This window comes from Schistocerca gregaria, chromosome X (assembly GCF_023897955.1).
Source record: "Schistocerca gregaria isolate iqSchGreg1 chromosome X, iqSchGreg1.2, whole genome shotgun sequence".
Lineage (NCBI taxonomy): Eukaryota > Metazoa > Arthropoda > Insecta > Orthoptera > Acrididae > Schistocerca > Schistocerca gregaria.
Window position 1 is genome coordinate 806457853 of NC_064931.1, and position 17793 is coordinate 806475645.

A 17793-nucleotide genomic window follows, 5' to 3' on the forward strand; every position below is an offset into this window, starting at 1 on the left:
TTTGTGACAGTGAATAACCATATGTAATTTTAGCTGAGGATATTTTTTTGCAAATTTTTAAATAGAAAGTTTATTAATTTTACTTAAAACTTAACTCAGCCTATATCAATTACTGTGGTTTGGAACAGTGACAGAAGCCTCTTGAAGAGGGAATGGAATGTCAATAGTTTCCCCCTACCCTTGCTTGTGAATCCTGTAAAGGGCTCTGCTGTCTGTAACCACACCCAAGAAACCTTACTGTATACTTTGTCAGTGCAGTGTTTAGAGGAAAGGAATATGTTGCAATATTTCAAAACAATTTTAAATATGAACTGTAATATTTCTGTTATTGCAATTGCATTTTTATTTTTGGTACTATTTTTTTTCAACTAGCATGTGTAACACTTTGATCACGTTATTTTCAGTGACTCTCACAGTGTTGATCCTGATAGTTAGTACTCTGTGTAGTTTAGCTTTCTACTCAAAATGGATGAATAAATGGGAAGGTATCATACAACATCCTAAGAGTGAATATGATTACATAATAGGTAGGAGACTTTTTCAATACTGGCTGGTCAAAACTTGTAATATTCAATACTGTAGTTTTTCTCAGTATACCACTTTCTCACATATACTCTTTGAAACTTTAAATTAGTATTCATTATGACTTTTATTCAGATCTCTCACCTCTGTAGTTCATTATTAAAAAATGAGATTTATTAATTAAATTACAAATATGTGCTATAGAGAGGAACTTTACCTCATGAGTATGTTTCCACGTTCATCTTTGACAAAACCAAGTTTTCTTTATAGATCTCATTCTAAAATTATCTGGTTGCAACTTAGAAAACATTAGCACAAAGTGTGATGATGACACAAATTTCAGAATATATTGGAATAGACATGTGCAGTGAATCTTTAAGATTACATTTTAATCATCTTGTAACTAAATCTCAAATATTTCAAGTTAAAAACACATTCTCTGCTTCCAAGCTATGTGACAATGAAAGTTGCAAACTATTTATGGTACCTGTGCTGCAAGATGATTATGTCAAACAAGTTGCTACAAAAAACTATACCCTGCAATTACTTACTGTAATCCCACTCAGTAATAGGTGATTTTATTGAATCTAAATTATATGAACTCCACATAGAGTTTGACACATTAAGTACTTGGAATGATTATCTCCAGAAACTCTACCAGTATTTGAAATGATTTCTTTTTGCAGTCAGAAGAAGTATTTATTTTACAGTATAATTGCTGTATTATTGGCTGACTTTCCCTTATAATGACACACATCTTTTTTGTTTCATAATTAATAATCAAAAAGTTTTATCTTGTGTATTTCAATAATTGTATGACTGCATTTTGAACTTTGAACTACATGCCAGTTTATCATTTATTAGTGAGATATATAATCTATTAAGCTAGTTGATATGGCTGTGGTAAAGGGTAATTGTTTAGGAAGTGTTTTGTGTTAATGGCATTCTTACAAATGCAGTTTTTTTAGCAGTCTGTTAAAGCAGTAAATGCAGTTCATTAACTGAGGAAAAAATATATCAGGAAAGCACACTGCATATTTAATAATATAGGTACTGGGATGTGGTTTAATATAAAGTGGGAAGTATTCAGCATAAACAGCTCCTTGTTTGGAAGACAAAGGAAAGAAGGAAGAAGGGGGCATATAAACATATGAGACATCTGGAAGGACATTATATTCCCTTAGAATCTTATGCTGAGTAGCACACATGCAACAGACAGATAAATGAAATCCTAGCAGACAATTTTTGAGAGGATTTTTAATTTATACTTATGAATAATTTCCACAACACAAAATTCTAAGAATGTAATAAATTATTGGAGATGGGGGGGGGGGGGGGGGGAGGCTTAAGATAGACAACCGAAATATTAATAGCTGTTAATAGCTACAGTTAAACATCCTCTGATACTTGGGAAAATTAATGTTGCTACTCATATTTCGGTATGTTCAGGAAGTCACATGGTATACTAATAACATGTCTTTTACTGCTTTGTTAATCTCTAGACCAAATACACTGTATGCCATTTTTGCAATACAGTTATAATATACTTTGTAAAGGGAGAAACTTATAGTTTACTCGAATATACTGTCTTACCTTATATATTTACTGAGCCACAAAAATCTGTAGATCTGCACTGCAATTGTTACACAACAAATACTTTTATTCATAATCATGATTTTTCAATATTTTGTTGCAGATAATCTTCTATTACATAAAAAAAACAACTATCCAAAAAATAGTTTTAAAATTTTAAGCAGGAGCATGTGTATTTTTTCTTTGAAGTCTTTTGGTAGTTTGTCACATAATGTAATACCTTTGCTCAGTTCAGAATTTTGAGATCCAGCTTTACTTTGTCTGAAAAGATATGAACAATGACTGGTTCTGGTTTCATAATCAGATATTAAACTGTGTGTAATATATTGGCTCAGTCAGTATTTTTCTGTTAAGAGTTAATTACCTTTTCTTCATGTTAATCCATTGTCCCTTGAGGTATTATGGTAATAATCATGCTTTAATCCATCCATTAGTTATTCTTTTTTGCCTGTTGCCTGAGAATGTACTCTATTAAAATGTACTCTTTTAAACATTGCCCAAATGGTTAATTATCATGGAAGACAAACAGACCTAGCATTTGGAGGGCATAGTGTGCCTAAGAGTGCCTCTACCAAAGGATATTGATGTGCTCATCCCATTTCAGGCACTTATCAGCTGGCATACTTAGAAAAGCAGTGCTATACTATGATTTCATTTATTTTCAAGTTGGCAGGGCTGTGTTTTCTTTTTATCCAAGACTCCATTTTACTTGTCTTCCTCACTCTATTATTTGTTACCCATTCAAACTCTCCATTAGTATAATTTCCACTTAATCCTTCTAGTGATTCATCAGTGATTACAATATTGCTGTAATAAGCAAATAAAATAGTTTCCCCTTCAGTGACACTTAGGAAGAAATCATTAATGTAAATCAGACCTACCACAGAACCATGAGGGATCTCTGTGGTGTGCTGCTTTAGATCTGAATGATGCTTGTTGACACACTTGGCTACAGCTGAATCTGGGACATCTCAAACTACGGTCTCTGTTTCCTAAGTAGAATTGAAACAATTTGGTGACTGTTGTTATCCTCAGCATCTGGAGTTTAATAATATTCAGTTTTTCATTACTTATCCATCTATGGACCATATGCACATACGAATGTTGCCAAAGATACAAGTAGTTTAAATACAAGATGCATCTGTAGTTTAAATACACATACAGTATTTCTTAGTGATGTTCATTGTTTGTATATTCATTTCAATATTCTGTTGTAAAGTCTTTTCAGTATAACAGTAAATAGTCTAAAATGAACATTTGTCTAAATAATTTGTATCTCATTGTAACTAATTTCAGTTGTGTGATAACTGATTTTTATACAGATGCTCTTTTCAACTTTTCTGAGGACATAATATTCTGTTTTATCTCCAGTCTTCTGCAGAAGCCAGTTTCATAATGTTATTTTATTGTATAGATGTCTATTTTTGATTTTAACTTTGCTTTTCGTATTGAAACCTAAATAGCAGCTGTATCTGGCCCAATGTTCATGTATTTATTTGTTGTTTGGGAATTGCTCAGTGTTCTTTATATAGATCATTGTTTAAAAATTGGATTGACATTGAACTGTAAATATTCCCAGAGTTAAAGTAGTGTACATGACTTTAATTTTTTTGCTATGATTTGTATAGCTCCTTTATGTAAGTTAAAGGTCAATTGGATGTTATGCACATTTGTTCTTCACAAGGTTATGTCAGTACTAATTAAGGAATGGACACACATAAAGTATGTTGCTTCAGCACATGGGTTACTCCGCAGCAAAATTATTGTTTGGAGTGCTGTACTTATACATATCCATTCTGTTTACCTGCACACGTACTTATGTGTTTCTTCACCCTTGTGTCCCTTAATGTGTCTGGTATTTTACTGCTGACCAAAATTTTGCAGTTACCAGCAGATAGTGTTGTTTTCTCAAGCTATGAGAATCAGTACTGACTCAGTACATTTCTTTAAAGGATGCCATTGCTACTGTATCCTGGATTTTATTTAAGAGATCTCAAGACAATGGGCAAGTGTCAGAACACTAAATACCAAGATTTGGGTTTCAATCTTCTGACAATCCCAGTTTTTTCTGTCACTTTCAATTTCTTTCACTTCTGCCAATGATTTGCATTTGTGAAAAAAGCCAAGTTTCAGCATAGTTTGAAGTCAATATTAGACTGTAGATTCCCCTATAAACAGTTTGGGAAGTTCATTCAAAAGTAGGAGAAAGGCAGGTACCTACTTACAAAACTATGTGTAGTAAAGCACTGTGATGTTAAAACCAACATTGGGGTTAAGGAGAGGTTTATATATCTTCCATATAAAAAAGCAGGACTTATATATTTTTAAGAATTTAGTGAAGCAACCTCTGACAAAAGATTAGTATATAACATGCACTGAAAGATATAAGTCTTTAACAGGCACAAATGCACTTCATATAAGCTTGCAAAGGTTTTACTTTTTTATGTTATGTACATCATTGCCAAGTTCTTCCACAGTGGTGGATGGCAGTAGTATTCATTTCATTTTGTAGTTCAGTGTTTGTGCAGGCCATATCTTCTCAAATTTCTTTTGTGCCTTGGTATTTATGTTTCTGAAGAATACTTTAACAAAATTTTGTAGCTTATTTGAATCAAGTTTTATACCCCTGTGCCTAATATATGCATGTTTTGGCGTTTTTCTCCTAATTATGTTACAGACTGCTCTGTTTTTGTTTGCAAGATCACTATGGTTGTTAATGTTGCTGAGTTGATTGAAGTCCATAGATAATTTCCCTCTTCCTTTGGTCAACCAGTTACTTTGAGTTACTTCTTCCAATCTAAACTTAAATATTGACATAAACCTTCAGAATTTCTCATGTGTGGCAGTCTCTACATAAACATCTTCTGATGGTTCATTGGTTAGCTGTGTAACAAATTCAGACCTTTTTGTCTTCCAGTAAACTCGTTTTATGTGAGTCTTTTAATTTTATTTCCTACAGCTATTTTTAATATTAAGTCCTGATTGGAGTGGCTTGAAGACCAAGGTTATCTTAAACATCATTTTTTTTTTCTTTTTGTCACTATATAACTCATGGTGAATGATGTTCATTTTGTTATGCTTATGGCTGTTGGCTAATTAGTGGTGTTGTATAAATGTGTAGGACATTCAAGAATATGTTTCTCAACCCATCTGGATCAACTGGGAATGGTAAATACATAATGCAGTTAGTCTTTTTCCCATTTACGATATCTGTATCCTGCTACGAGTGCATGTCAGTGTGAGTGTGTTGAATGTAATGTCACCACGTGCGTACTTAAATCAACTGCCAATGTATCAGTGAGGGTCAGCCACTAGAGGCCACCTGTAGGAAGTGTGCACATGACACAGTCTTCACTGCACTGTCTACTAGTGACTTGTGCTTATATATGCATGAAGCAGTGGTGTCTCACTCTCAATATGTTTTATTAGTTTGCACCTCTCACATCAGTTGTTCTGTGTATCACTTATGCTGCTCCTTCTGTATGATTCTTATGGCTTGTTACATGTCATGTCATGAGAGGCTTACATCTACACTATATTTAAATCTATATCGATAGTCTACAAGCCACCATAATGTGCATGGTGGAGGGTACCCTGTACTGTTACCAGTAAGAAATCAGTTTCCATTATGGTCCAGAGGTTTATGAATAAAGCCATCTTTGTGTTACTTGGATTGGTTTTATGTATTACTTGGTTGTTACACAATTGCCAGTGAGGATGGTATGGTTTCCACAAGTGCTGTTTTAAGTGAGGCTTCATTAAGTTTAGTCGTTATAGATGCCATGCTACTGCCCTTGATTGAACAGCTTACTTTGGCAGTGACTACTTTGTCAGCTTCCATTAACAGACAGGGTACCATTCCACTCTTCTATCCACCCACTTATCTTCCATGTTGCCCCTTTGCAAGAACTTACATCTCTTACTTTTGGTCAAGTGTGCAGTTTCGTGTGTCATTTGCTGAAGGTTGCTCAGGTTATGGACATTGATGTAAACAGTTTGACACATGACTTCTCTCAACTTGTTTATTGAGTTAATTGTTTTTTTGCCAAGTGCTCCAGCTACAGATCAATACAGGAGCTGCAGTGACATTATTGAATTCTCAAACCTTTGTGAGTTTAGGCTAAACACTGTTGCCACTGGTTACATGGAAGCTGGCCAGAACATTACACTTTTGGGAGAATTTACAGCATCTACCTCTTACAGCTCAATGGTTTGTTCCATTACATTTTTGGTGGTTGGTGATGCAGGTGTTGAGAACTTGTGTGGAATGGATACATTTTATTCATTTGGAATTTCTATCACCAACACAGTTCACCTTGTGGCAAATCAGGTACCATATTCTTAATTGGAAACACTCTGTGAGGAGTTTTTGGACTCATTTTTGGGAGGTATAGGGTGTGATATGAATTTTTCTGCTCATATTTTTTTGACATCCATAGCTTGGTCTTGTTTTTGTTGTGCACATCCTATACTTGTCACCCTGAAAGATCAAGTGAAAGCAGAATTGGACGGAACTCAATCTCTAGGGGTGGTACAACTTGTTATGGCTAAAGAATGGTCACCTCTGCTGGTTGTAGTTTCGGAGCTGTCAGGGAAACTTTGTCTCTGTGGTGACTTTGGTGCTACTGTCACATGCAGTTGGTTGTCGATATGCATCCTCTTCAATGGCAGGAGGAACTGTTGGCAAAAATATCGGATGGCCAGTACTTTTCTAAAGTTGGTTTGTCTGAAGCATATCTAGAGGTTCCTGTGGACAAAGAGTCTCAGCAAGTTCTGGTTTTGAATACTCCTTTTAGTAGAGATCTATTTGTTTATTAAATGTCTTGGCCAAAGTTAAGGAACATCTGAAACTCCCTGTCAGATTACAACTGTACCAAGACTCTGTGACGATTCTCCTACGACCTTTCACTGAGGACATCACCCTCTCCGCTTTATCAACATAACTCAGTAAATCAGTAATATTACTCCTAGGGGCAGGTTCAAGCAATTCTCTAACTTTCTGAGGCAACTTAGTTTCCAAAACCATAATTATTGATTCACTACCTAGCTCTTTGTGCAAATGTCTTTTATCTTTTCATCACAATCTTTAGCTACCACCTCAACCATGTTATTTAATTCTGAAACATTAGAGCTGAGTACCTTAATTTCCTTTTTAATTTATTTCCTCAGTTCATACTTTAAGTTAACCATGTGAGTTCTAATGCTATCAGTTTTCTTTTTCATACTAATAACTACTTTCCACCCTACTAATGTCTTCGTTCATACTATTTTCCACCCTACAATGTCTTCTTTCATACACATACTACTCAAACTACTCATAATTTGCCTTAACTTCACTTCCACTTTTCCATCTGCCACAAACTTCTGCCCTTGCTGACTTTTGCTACTAGATTCTTCCTCTTTAACCTTAATGATCTCATCCACTTCAGTACTGTTTTCATCCATTTTGCTCACATCACCACACAATGTAGATGACGCTTTTATCATTTCATCTAGAATAGGACTTTTGTCCCCATCATTCAAAGTTACATTTATGTCTGATTTATAACCACTATCGTTTACAGAATCAGTCCCACTTAGGTCTTTCTGTTCGTTTAAAAACTTAACATCTACAATTTTTTTCTCAGTCACACTGTCTTTCTCGTTAAGGCCACACATTATGTATCACTTGATATAAAATGGCTTTTACTATGAAATTACCTTATTCTTATTCACTCTCCTCCTGCTGCTCTGCTGCTGCTGCTTCAGTTGTCATCTCAACTTTTCGTCTGCTGGAAGTTGTAATTCTCTTGACAAGGTGTCTTGTTTACCTCTGTGTCCACCTGCGTGATGATTGGCTGCTCCTGTACTCAGTGGCTGCTTTCATAGAACCCATTCACTGACTGACAGCTGTCCTACTGTGGCCATGGAACTCATGCGCTGATTGAGTGTTGCGTCTCCTTTATTAAAACTGTAGTGTAAACCACTCGAGTTCACTGTTCAAAGTATGCAAGTCCTAAACTATTGTGCCCAATTACAATAGTCCTCACCCGGGGCATCATATGTGACATTCATCTGCTTTATTTCTTTGTTTATTGTCCTCATTGTTGACATACTGCGTTGATACACTGGCTGAAAAAGGGGTGGTGGAAGTAGAGCACTGACTACTTTAAATGTGTAGCCAACAGGTGCACATTTGCATTTCATAGTTCTTTACTATCACTCATCACAAACCCCAAATAATACACAGTTATATGTCCAGTGCACTATTATTTATCTTTCGATAAGTCTCATTAATAGGTTGCAGGCAAACATCCACATACTGCTACAATAGTTTACTGTTGAACATCTACGAGCAGTAAAAACCTAACCACACATTTCACAGTTTTTCAGATAAACTGAACAGACACTGTCATTGTTTTAACACATGGCATATTGCTGTAACACTTATTTCCCAGTTAAGTTGATGCATTGTTGTTGATCTAACCAATATGGGATTCTTGTCTGAAACTTGGCTATGGACTGAGTGTCTTGGTACCAAAAACTGGGTCCTTTGATATCACCACAATAATAGGCACTGAAACTACACATTGTCTGATGTTACTTTACAGAAACTACAATTAAAACTTAACTCCTTTAATTCAGTACACACATCGAAAAATTGCATCTTTTTAACAGTTTCTTCTACTGCAAGGGTTAAGCCATATTATTTGTTTAAATCATGAAACTAACAAATATAGTTATGCATACAATACTTTTGATGAAACTGGAAATTACTTTGGAATTAATTAAGATCTGGCTTTGCTAACATGTTTTCAAATAGAGCCAAATAGATCCTTTAAGAATACTATTAGTTGTTCCTCCAAATGTTAACAATTAGTACAGAATTTATATTTGTTTATAAGTCAACAATAGAATTTAAGTTATGAAACAAATACTGATTTCACCCTGTATCAAAAGATAGTAACTAGTAATAGTCAAAATAAATTAAACATTGATTACACACATAAAACTAAGCACAAAATTAGACCTGCTGTTGTAATCGTTAAAACTGAGGGACAACTTTTCTCTTTTATGAAAATGCAGATTATACTCACGTATTTCAATGTTAATTAATTAAAAGTGAAAAAATGAATTTTGAGGAGGCAGATGGCAAAACAAGAGGAGAAGTAAAAAATATCCCAGCTTACTTCGTCACAACTCAAACTCAGGAACTTTGCCTTTTATGGGAAATTGCTCTACGAATGGAGCTACCCAAGCATGACTCACAACCCATCCTCACACCTTTACTTCCTCCAGTACCTCATCTCCTACCTTCTAAATTTCACAGAAACTCTGCTGCGAAACTTTCAGTACTAGCACTCCTGGAAGAAAGGGTATTGCAGAGACATGGCTTTTCCACAGCCTGGGGCATGTTTCCATAATGAAATTTTCACTCTGCAATTGAGTGTGCACTGATCTCAAACTTCCTGGCAGATTAAAACTGTGTGTCAGGTTAGACTTCAACTCGGTCCCGAGTTCAAGTCTCGGTCTGGCACACAGTTTTAATCTGTCGGCAAGTTTCATAATGGCGCACACTCTGCTGCAAGGTAAAAATTTCATTAAGAAACATCTACTGTGTAACTGGTAGCAGGTGTGCAGGGAGCTCTTGGGTCTAAATCAGTGTCAATATGGATTCAGAAAAGGGAAGTCTATAGATGATACAGTTAATATAGCTTTTGTGATTGTAGAAAATTGTATGCAGTTGTGCTCATGATTGACAGTCTTCGGTGGCCAGCAGTGTTCATATACCTTTGAGATCTCTCAGGGTCCCCAAATGTCTGTATAAGAGCTTTGTAGATTATTGTAGTGACCTACAGGGTACAATGTGGTAATCAGAAAGGTTACCAAGGACTGTCCTCAAGGCCACTGTTATGGGGTCTTAGTATTGTACACCTATTACATCTGTTAGACTGGGATGCTACTGAAGGTATTGTCACATATGCAGATGACATCTTAGTTGTGTCTGCAGAGGAGGAGGAGATTACTGTTTAACGTCCCGCCGACAATGAGGTCATTAGAGACGGAGTACAAGCTCGGATCAGGGATGGATGGGGAAGGAAATCGACCGTGTCCTTTCTAAGGAACCATCCCGGCATTTGCCTGAAGTGATCTAGGGAAATCACGGAAAACCTAAATCAGGATGGCCGGATGCGGGATTGAACCATCGTCCTCCCGAATGCGAGTCCAGTGTGCTAACCACTGTGTCTGCAGACTCCAGTTTGATACTTGAGGAAAACGCAAATGATGTGCTTCCTCAGATGCAGCATTGGCGCAATAGCAACAAGCTTACTATAGCTGTTCATAAAACCACATACATACTTCTGAAGGGAAGACTTTCTCTTGTCAGAAATCCTTCCCGGGGCTTGAAAATACCTGCAAAATTCAGCACTGTTTATACATATTTAGACATTCTTCTAGATGAGAAAAGAAACTTTCTAGAACACATACAATTATTTACTCAGAATGCAGCCAAAGTTATGCATAAGATTGCCTGTGCTGGTACTGCTGACCACAAATGAGTGTTGTATGTGGTGCGGTCATACCACCAAGCTATCTTCAGTGCCATTGTGGGCTTTGCTGCCAGTGTCTGGGTGCATTGCCTTTGACTAGGCAACTACAAAACAATATTGTGAAGAATTCATTGGAGCATACTTTTGAGGCTCACCAGCACCTTTCACACGCCACCTGTAGAGGATTTACTTGTGATCCTTGGGTATGTCTGATGGCTACTTTGGTACATTACCAGGCAGTGCTGAATTGGAAATGGCATGAGCAATATGATTGTGTATATGTGGTCAGGGGAATGCATTTTACTGATAAAAGACATTTACAATTCTGAACATTTGATTAATGGCAGTCTGACTGGGACACCAGGAGCACTGCAAGATGTATTTACAGCATATTCCCAAGCATCAGGGACAGGTTCAAACTGTGCAACATTGCCCATACTCAAGGTGTGGTGCACCATGGGCCATATCCCAAACATCTGAATTCAGTGGGATGTACTAACACACCAACCTATGAATGTGGAGAGGAAGGTTCTGCTGATCAGGTCATTCTCAGATGCCCATTCCTTTTAGATAGAAAGTGACTACAGAAAATTAGACAGTGATCTGCCAGTAATTGTAAGTGACCAAACTTGTGGAATAAAGTCAATATGATAGCTTATTGGACATCTAAAAGGCAACTGCTTACCTTACAGTCTATAAGATCAAGTTGACACTCTGAATATCAAAATAAAGTCAACAAGTCACAAGAAAGCATTTCCTCATGAGGATTCCTGAGACATTCACAATGCACATACCAGTGTGGGTGATGTAGAATAGTGTAGCAACAATAGGATTAGAAGTAGATATAGTTGTAGATAGTTGGCAAACCTGGAGTTCTTCTGAGGCTGCCAGTAACATATCTAGTAATGTAAGATGAAAGTTATTGACTTGAAGACATCTTTGCTATCTGGATTGAAGGTGAGTACACCTTATTCACATTCCCCCAGAACCTCAACAACTTTTCCTCCATTTGCTTCACCTGGTCCTACTCAACCCAACAAGACATCTTCCAAGATGTTGACTTTCACCTCAGAGATAGCTACATCATTACCTCCATCCATATCAAACCTACTAACCACCAACAATACCTCCACTTCGACATCTGCCACCAATTCCATACCAAGAAGTCCCTTCCGTACAGCCTAGCCATCTGTGGTCATCACATCTGCAATGATGGGCACTCCCTCTCAAAATATACTGAGAGTCTCACCGAAGCCTTCTTTGACCATAATTATCCTCCCATCTTTGTACAAAAACAAATCTCCTGTGCCTTATCTTTCCAGTCTCCCACCACCTCCCAAAATCCCACAGCCCGACTACAGAGGAGCATTTCCCTCGTAACTCAGTACCATCCAGGACTGGAGCAACTGAATTATATTTTCCGCTGGGGTTTTGATTACCTCTTGTCATGCCCTGAAATGAGAAATGTCCTGCCCACTATCCTTCCCACCCCTCTTACAGTAGTATTCTACTGTCCAACGAACCTACACAATATACTTGTCCATCCTTACACAACCCCTGCTCCCAGTCCCTTACCTCATGGCTCATACCCCTGTAATAGACCTAGATGCAAGACCTGTCCCATACATCCTCCTACCACCACCTACTCCAGTCCGGTCACTAACATCACCTATCCCATCAGAGGCAGGGCTACCTGTGAAACCAGTCATGTGATTTACAAGCTAAGCTGCAACCACTATGATGCATTCTATGTAGGCATGACAACCAACAAGCTGTCTGTCCACATTAACAGCTGCTGACAATCTGTGGCCAAAAAACAAGTGGACCACCTTGTTGTTGAACATGCTGTCAAACATGATATCCTTCATCTCAGTGACTGTTTCACAACCTGTGCCATATGGATCCTTCCCACCAACACCAGCTTTTCTGAATTGTGCAGGTGGGAACTATCCGTGTAGTACATTCTACATTCCAGTAACCCTCCTGGCCTCAACCTTCGTTAGTCATTGTCCTCACCCATCCAGCCCCCTCCCTATTCCCATTCCAGCACTTCACAGCCATCATTTAATCTCCACACCCAGTCTTTACATTTCTTTTTATTTCTTCTTTTTATTTCTCTCCTTTCTGCTACTTACCCCCTCCCCCCTCTGCACCTTCTCTCCTGCCCTCCGTCTAAACTGCAACACTTCACTGTCCGCCACTCCCATCATACTATCCCTCCCCCCTCCCCACCACAGCCTCCTCTTTACCCCCACCCAGTCACCACTCCCATCATGCAAAGGTTCTGCTGCTCACAGTGTGGTTTCAGTTCTCTGACACTGCAGACATGTGTGCAGGTTGCGTTTGCAATAATTGTGTGAATCTTTTTGCTGTGCCTATCGCGACTCAGCATCTCCGCTATATGTGGAGTAGCAACTTTTGTTCTCTGGTATTGTCACTTGTAGCTTGGGTTAATTCCCTTTATTTTATGTTATTTTTTAATTGAATCTTATTTTTCTAATGTTCTGTTTTACTTCTACAGTAATATTCCTAATGGCTGCTGTTAAAATGATTTACTATTACATACACAATGTAAAACATTGTATGTCACCATGATTAACGAATATGTATAACTTGTTTAGATTTTCCAGATAACTGGTCTAAAATTTGCAACAATAAACTGAATTGAACTGAGCTCCTTTTGCTCTCTATCAATATTTTTGTGCCTTCTTCTTATGTGGCTAGCATTGCTGCTATTTTACAGTGATTTTTGGAGCAACTGACTATGCCTGCCCTGTGTTGCATTAGTTATCTGGATGATACTCTTGCCATGAGCTCCTTGTTAGCTCATCACTTAAAAAATTTGTGGACTTTGTTTTCTGTCTTACAGTCTGCAGGCTTACACTGTAACCTTGCAAAATGTCAGTTTTTTCAACCACCTATGTTTATTTGTGGTTCGAGGTCTCACGGGATGGGGTTTGCCCTCTGCCAGACCTCATCTCCTCTGTTACATCCATGTTTCATCCCTCATCCATGATGGAGTTTCAGGCCTTCCTTGAAAAGATAGCTGACTACCATGAATTCCTGCCATGGGCAGCCACATTTTCCCACCTGTTGCATGCCTTGTTATGCAAGAGCGTACCTTTTCACTGGAGCCAGGATTATGAGTGTGCTTTTCAAATGTTGAAAGCCAGACTACTCTCATGCCCTTGTTTATCTATGTTATCTGTGGATCAGCTCATAGTTTTGGCAACAGATGCCTCACAGTACAGCCTCAGCACTGTCATAGCACACCAATATGCTGATGGCTCTGAATGACCCGTTACTTTTGCCTATAAATCTCTCTCTCTGGCCCAGCATCATTACTCTCAGGTGGCAAAAGAGATTCTTGCCATAGTCTATACTGTTCAGAAATTTCATGATTTTTGTATGGCTCCAAGTTTCACCTTATTACTGACCATATACCCTTGGTTTCCTTGTTCAATCCTCACACTTCCTTGCCTGACAAAGCAGCACACCCAGTCCAACAATGGGCACTGTTCTTGTCTTACTATGTCAATGTGGATGCCTTGTTCTGCCTTCCTGGGGTTCCTGATCCCAACTTTGATCATGAAGAATTGCTTTCCTTCCATCATGATACTGAAATGCAAGCTGCAGTGAAGGGTTTCCCAATTATGAGCTCATGCATAGCAGCAACTGTTGCCACTGACCCAGTTCGTTGCCGTGATGTTTTGTTTATTCAAATGAGCAGATAAACCACTGGGTCAGAACTCAGACTTATGGTATTTCCTCTCCACTTTCAGTGGTGTTTTGCTGTTGTCCATGCAAGACCTCTCTCCCAGAGTAGTCATTCTCACCATGTTACAGCATAATGTACTGTGCCTTCTCCATCAGGGCCATTGGGGAGTTTTGTGTACTAAACTGTTAACTAGAAGACACGTTTCTTGGCCTAGGATTGATGGCAAAACTGTCATTTTGTCATGGCTTGTGAGCAATGTTCCTGACAATAGGCAGCTCACAGGGTGTTGCTGTCCCCCTGGCATGCTCCACACCAGCCATGGGAATGCATTCACGCAGACTCCCCCAGTCCCTTCTCGAATTCCTATTGCCCCTTGGTTGTGCATGTATTTTCCCAGTTTCCTTACATTCTCTGTTGTGTGCCATTGTTTGCTGTGGTCACAATTCATATATGTTTCAAGTTTTTTTTCCTGTTGTGAGGTAACCTTGTGCTTTAGTTCCAATAATTTGCCCCAGTTCTTTCCTCATACCTTTCAGTTGTTTTGTTCCTCTCAAGGCATTCATCATGTTACGGATCTACCATTCCACCTTGACGATGTCCTTCTCAATATTCTGAACAATTGTTGTTTCTGGTCAATGGGGGAGCAGACCCCAGCTGAGTTGCTTCACGGCCAGCAGCTATGCACACTCCTCCACCTTCTGCAACCTGCACCATAACTGCCACATTGAAGTTCATGCAGCCATTTGCGCCAGGATCCTCTGTGTGGGCGAGAGGGTTTGCTTGCCAGCACAAGTTGATACCAATCACTGTTGTCTACTAGCAGGACACCATCTTCACAATGTCCATATTGCCGCTCTTGTGCTACTTTGATCAGTTGCGCCCATGCTTGCTGCAGGATGATACCAACTTGCAGGGGCTGCCCCCATCAGTGCAGCCCACCACATCAGCCCCCACCTTGAGCCTGTTGTTACCTGCTGCCAAAGCACACCCATCCTATTGGCTGCTTCCTTCACATGCGGCTCCCTGGGATTTCAGCTTTCCAGAGCTGGGTGCTGGTCCATGTCTGGCCTCAGGTCTGTTTTCCTAGACTGCTGTTTCAGTCAGGTTGCCTCCATTGGCTCCCTCGCCATCATCCCCTCATCCATCAACATCAGTGTGTCCAGCCATGTCTCCTCTGCACTGAGACCTGCTTGCTGATGATGATGCAGGGATGGCAGTGGAACACTCCTCCCTGGTGCTGTTATCAAGCACCACATGGGCCCACCGCCTTCATGCATCCCTGCATTTTTGTGTGTCCCAGCCCTAAATTCCAGTGTCCACTCAGCACATTGATCTGCCAACCGTCATCACTGGCTGCCACTGCTCCAAATCTGATGGACGTTTCTCTTGTTGGGACACTGGTATCTCCTTTGTTGCCTGGGTGCCCTCTTCGGATGAGTTAGAGGTGTGCTGCATCCTGCTACTAGTGTGCTCAAGTGTGAGTGCGCTGAGTGTAGTGTCACTGTGCATGTACTTAAATCAACCACCAACTGTATCAGTGAGGGCCAGCCACTAGAGGTCACCTGTAGGAAGTGTGCACATGCCACGGTGTCTACCATGTTGTCTCCCAGTGACTTGCAACTGTATATTTGTAGAGCAGTGCTGACTCTCTTTCACTATGTTTTTTTTTTAGTTTTTACCACTCACATCAGCTGTTCTGTGTATCACTTATGTTGCACCTGCTGTATGATTCTTATGTCTTGTTACATGTGGAGTCATAAGAGGCTTATTTCCATTGTTGTTCAGAGGCTTATGAATGAAGCCACATTTGTGTTACTTGAATTGATTCCATGTATTACTTAATTATCACAATAATTACAGCTAATAACTGTATTAGTGAAATAATGCAGTTTCTAGCTTTATACACAATTCCTTTCATGATATATATGGATGATGTAACACCTCCCATCGTGATTCTGGAACAATGGCATGGTAGGCTGCATGACTTAAAAGCTATATATATATTGCAGACCCTCTACATGAATGTGCCATAATGCAAACCAACAAATTATCTTATGGTCATTGTACTTTATTTCTTATAGACTGAATATTATGGTGGACAACTCAAAAAATATAGCATTGCTTACCTTGGGAGCTTTTTGAAGTTTATTATATTCTTTTTGGTTGTTTTTCCTATGGTGAAGCATGCTTAAATTGATGAGAAAGCTTAATTTTTTGTTCAACCACTACATTATCCACAGTGAGCAAGATGGTACAGCTGGCTGTAAGACACTGATCTTGCATTTGGGAATGTGACATTTCAAATCCTCATTCATATTTAGCTTTTCTGTGGTTTCTTTAAAATGCTTAAGGTATGCTGGGATGCCTCCTCTAAAAAGGAGATTTTGTTTCATTTATTGTGACATCTTTGTCCACAGCATGCTAAACCTTAAACTTTCTTCTGTAAACTCTCACAAAAAGAAATAAATAAAATAAAAATAATAAAAGTAAAAAGAGAAAAGTATTGTATTGATAACTTCTGTGTGCATAGTTTTTCATAACAAATTGGTAAGAGCATTGTTGAAGTCTATAGATTCTCTTCTATTACTCTTTTTCTGTTTTTTTCCCTTAATATTATGACACAGTTATGGTTTGCTGAGCCTTTTGACTCTTCCTCTACAGTATAAACCACATAATTTAACTGTACACACGGTTTTGTTCACATAGGCTGGCTGAAAACCTCCACAGTGCCTACCATGGCTACTGGATAGTAAAAGAATCTTAGGGAATTTTCTTTTGTGGTTTATTACAGAATGTATTCTTAAATGATCACTTGAGATGTGATAGTTTAAATTTCATCATTGCTTTGTTTATCAAATTTAGCAGAGATGTTATGTCACCTTGAAGCAACTTGCAAGTAAATAGTGTGGCTACGGCATTTTAATGTAGTAATTTTCATATACACAATCCAGAAATACTGGGAAAAACTACATTACTCTCAGCTTTTTAAAATATTCAGAAAAATATTTCAGTAAGAAGCATAACAACATTCTGCTGAGGTAAAAACCAAAGGTACATTTTTGTGGACAGAATTTGTTTAGCAGATTACATGTATCCACATTCCTACAATTCCCCAATTAGATGCCACAAATAGTTTCTCAGTCTTTTCTCCACTCATCTTTCCTTGAGTGCGAGTTTGCCCACTGTAACTTCTCTGAGATTTGTAAAGTGATAGAACTCAGAGTTTTGATCCTTTACTTCATTTATAATACATTTTGGTCACAAAATTTTAATTTATTTCTTTCTAACTCCTCCCACACAACCTTCCTTTTTTAAAACTAATTATGGTATTTTTAGCATCTATCAAACATTACAGTTTTTCCCCTTTGCTATAAATCATATTCCTTTATGTTATGAATCACGTATAAATTAAAAGCTAGTAAAAATGGT

General features: G+C 38.4%; 1 protein-coding gene across 2 annotated transcripts in view; it reads left to right on the forward strand.

The window, feature by feature from the left end:
• The first annotated feature begins 228 nt into the window (after window positions 1-228).
• Window positions 229-17793, forward strand: part of LOC126299379 (neither inactivation nor afterpotential protein G-like) — a 222235-nt gene continuing 204670 nt past the window's right edge. For both annotated transcript variants that reach the window (XM_049991242.1, XM_049991243.1), the window contains exons 1-2: window positions 229-313; window positions 405-527. In XM_049991242.1, coding sequence (XP_049847199.1) covers window positions 277-313; window positions 405-527 — 160 coding nt within the window. In that variant the 5' untranslated portion in view covers window positions 229-276. The remainder of the gene's footprint in view (window positions 314-404; window positions 528-17793) is intronic.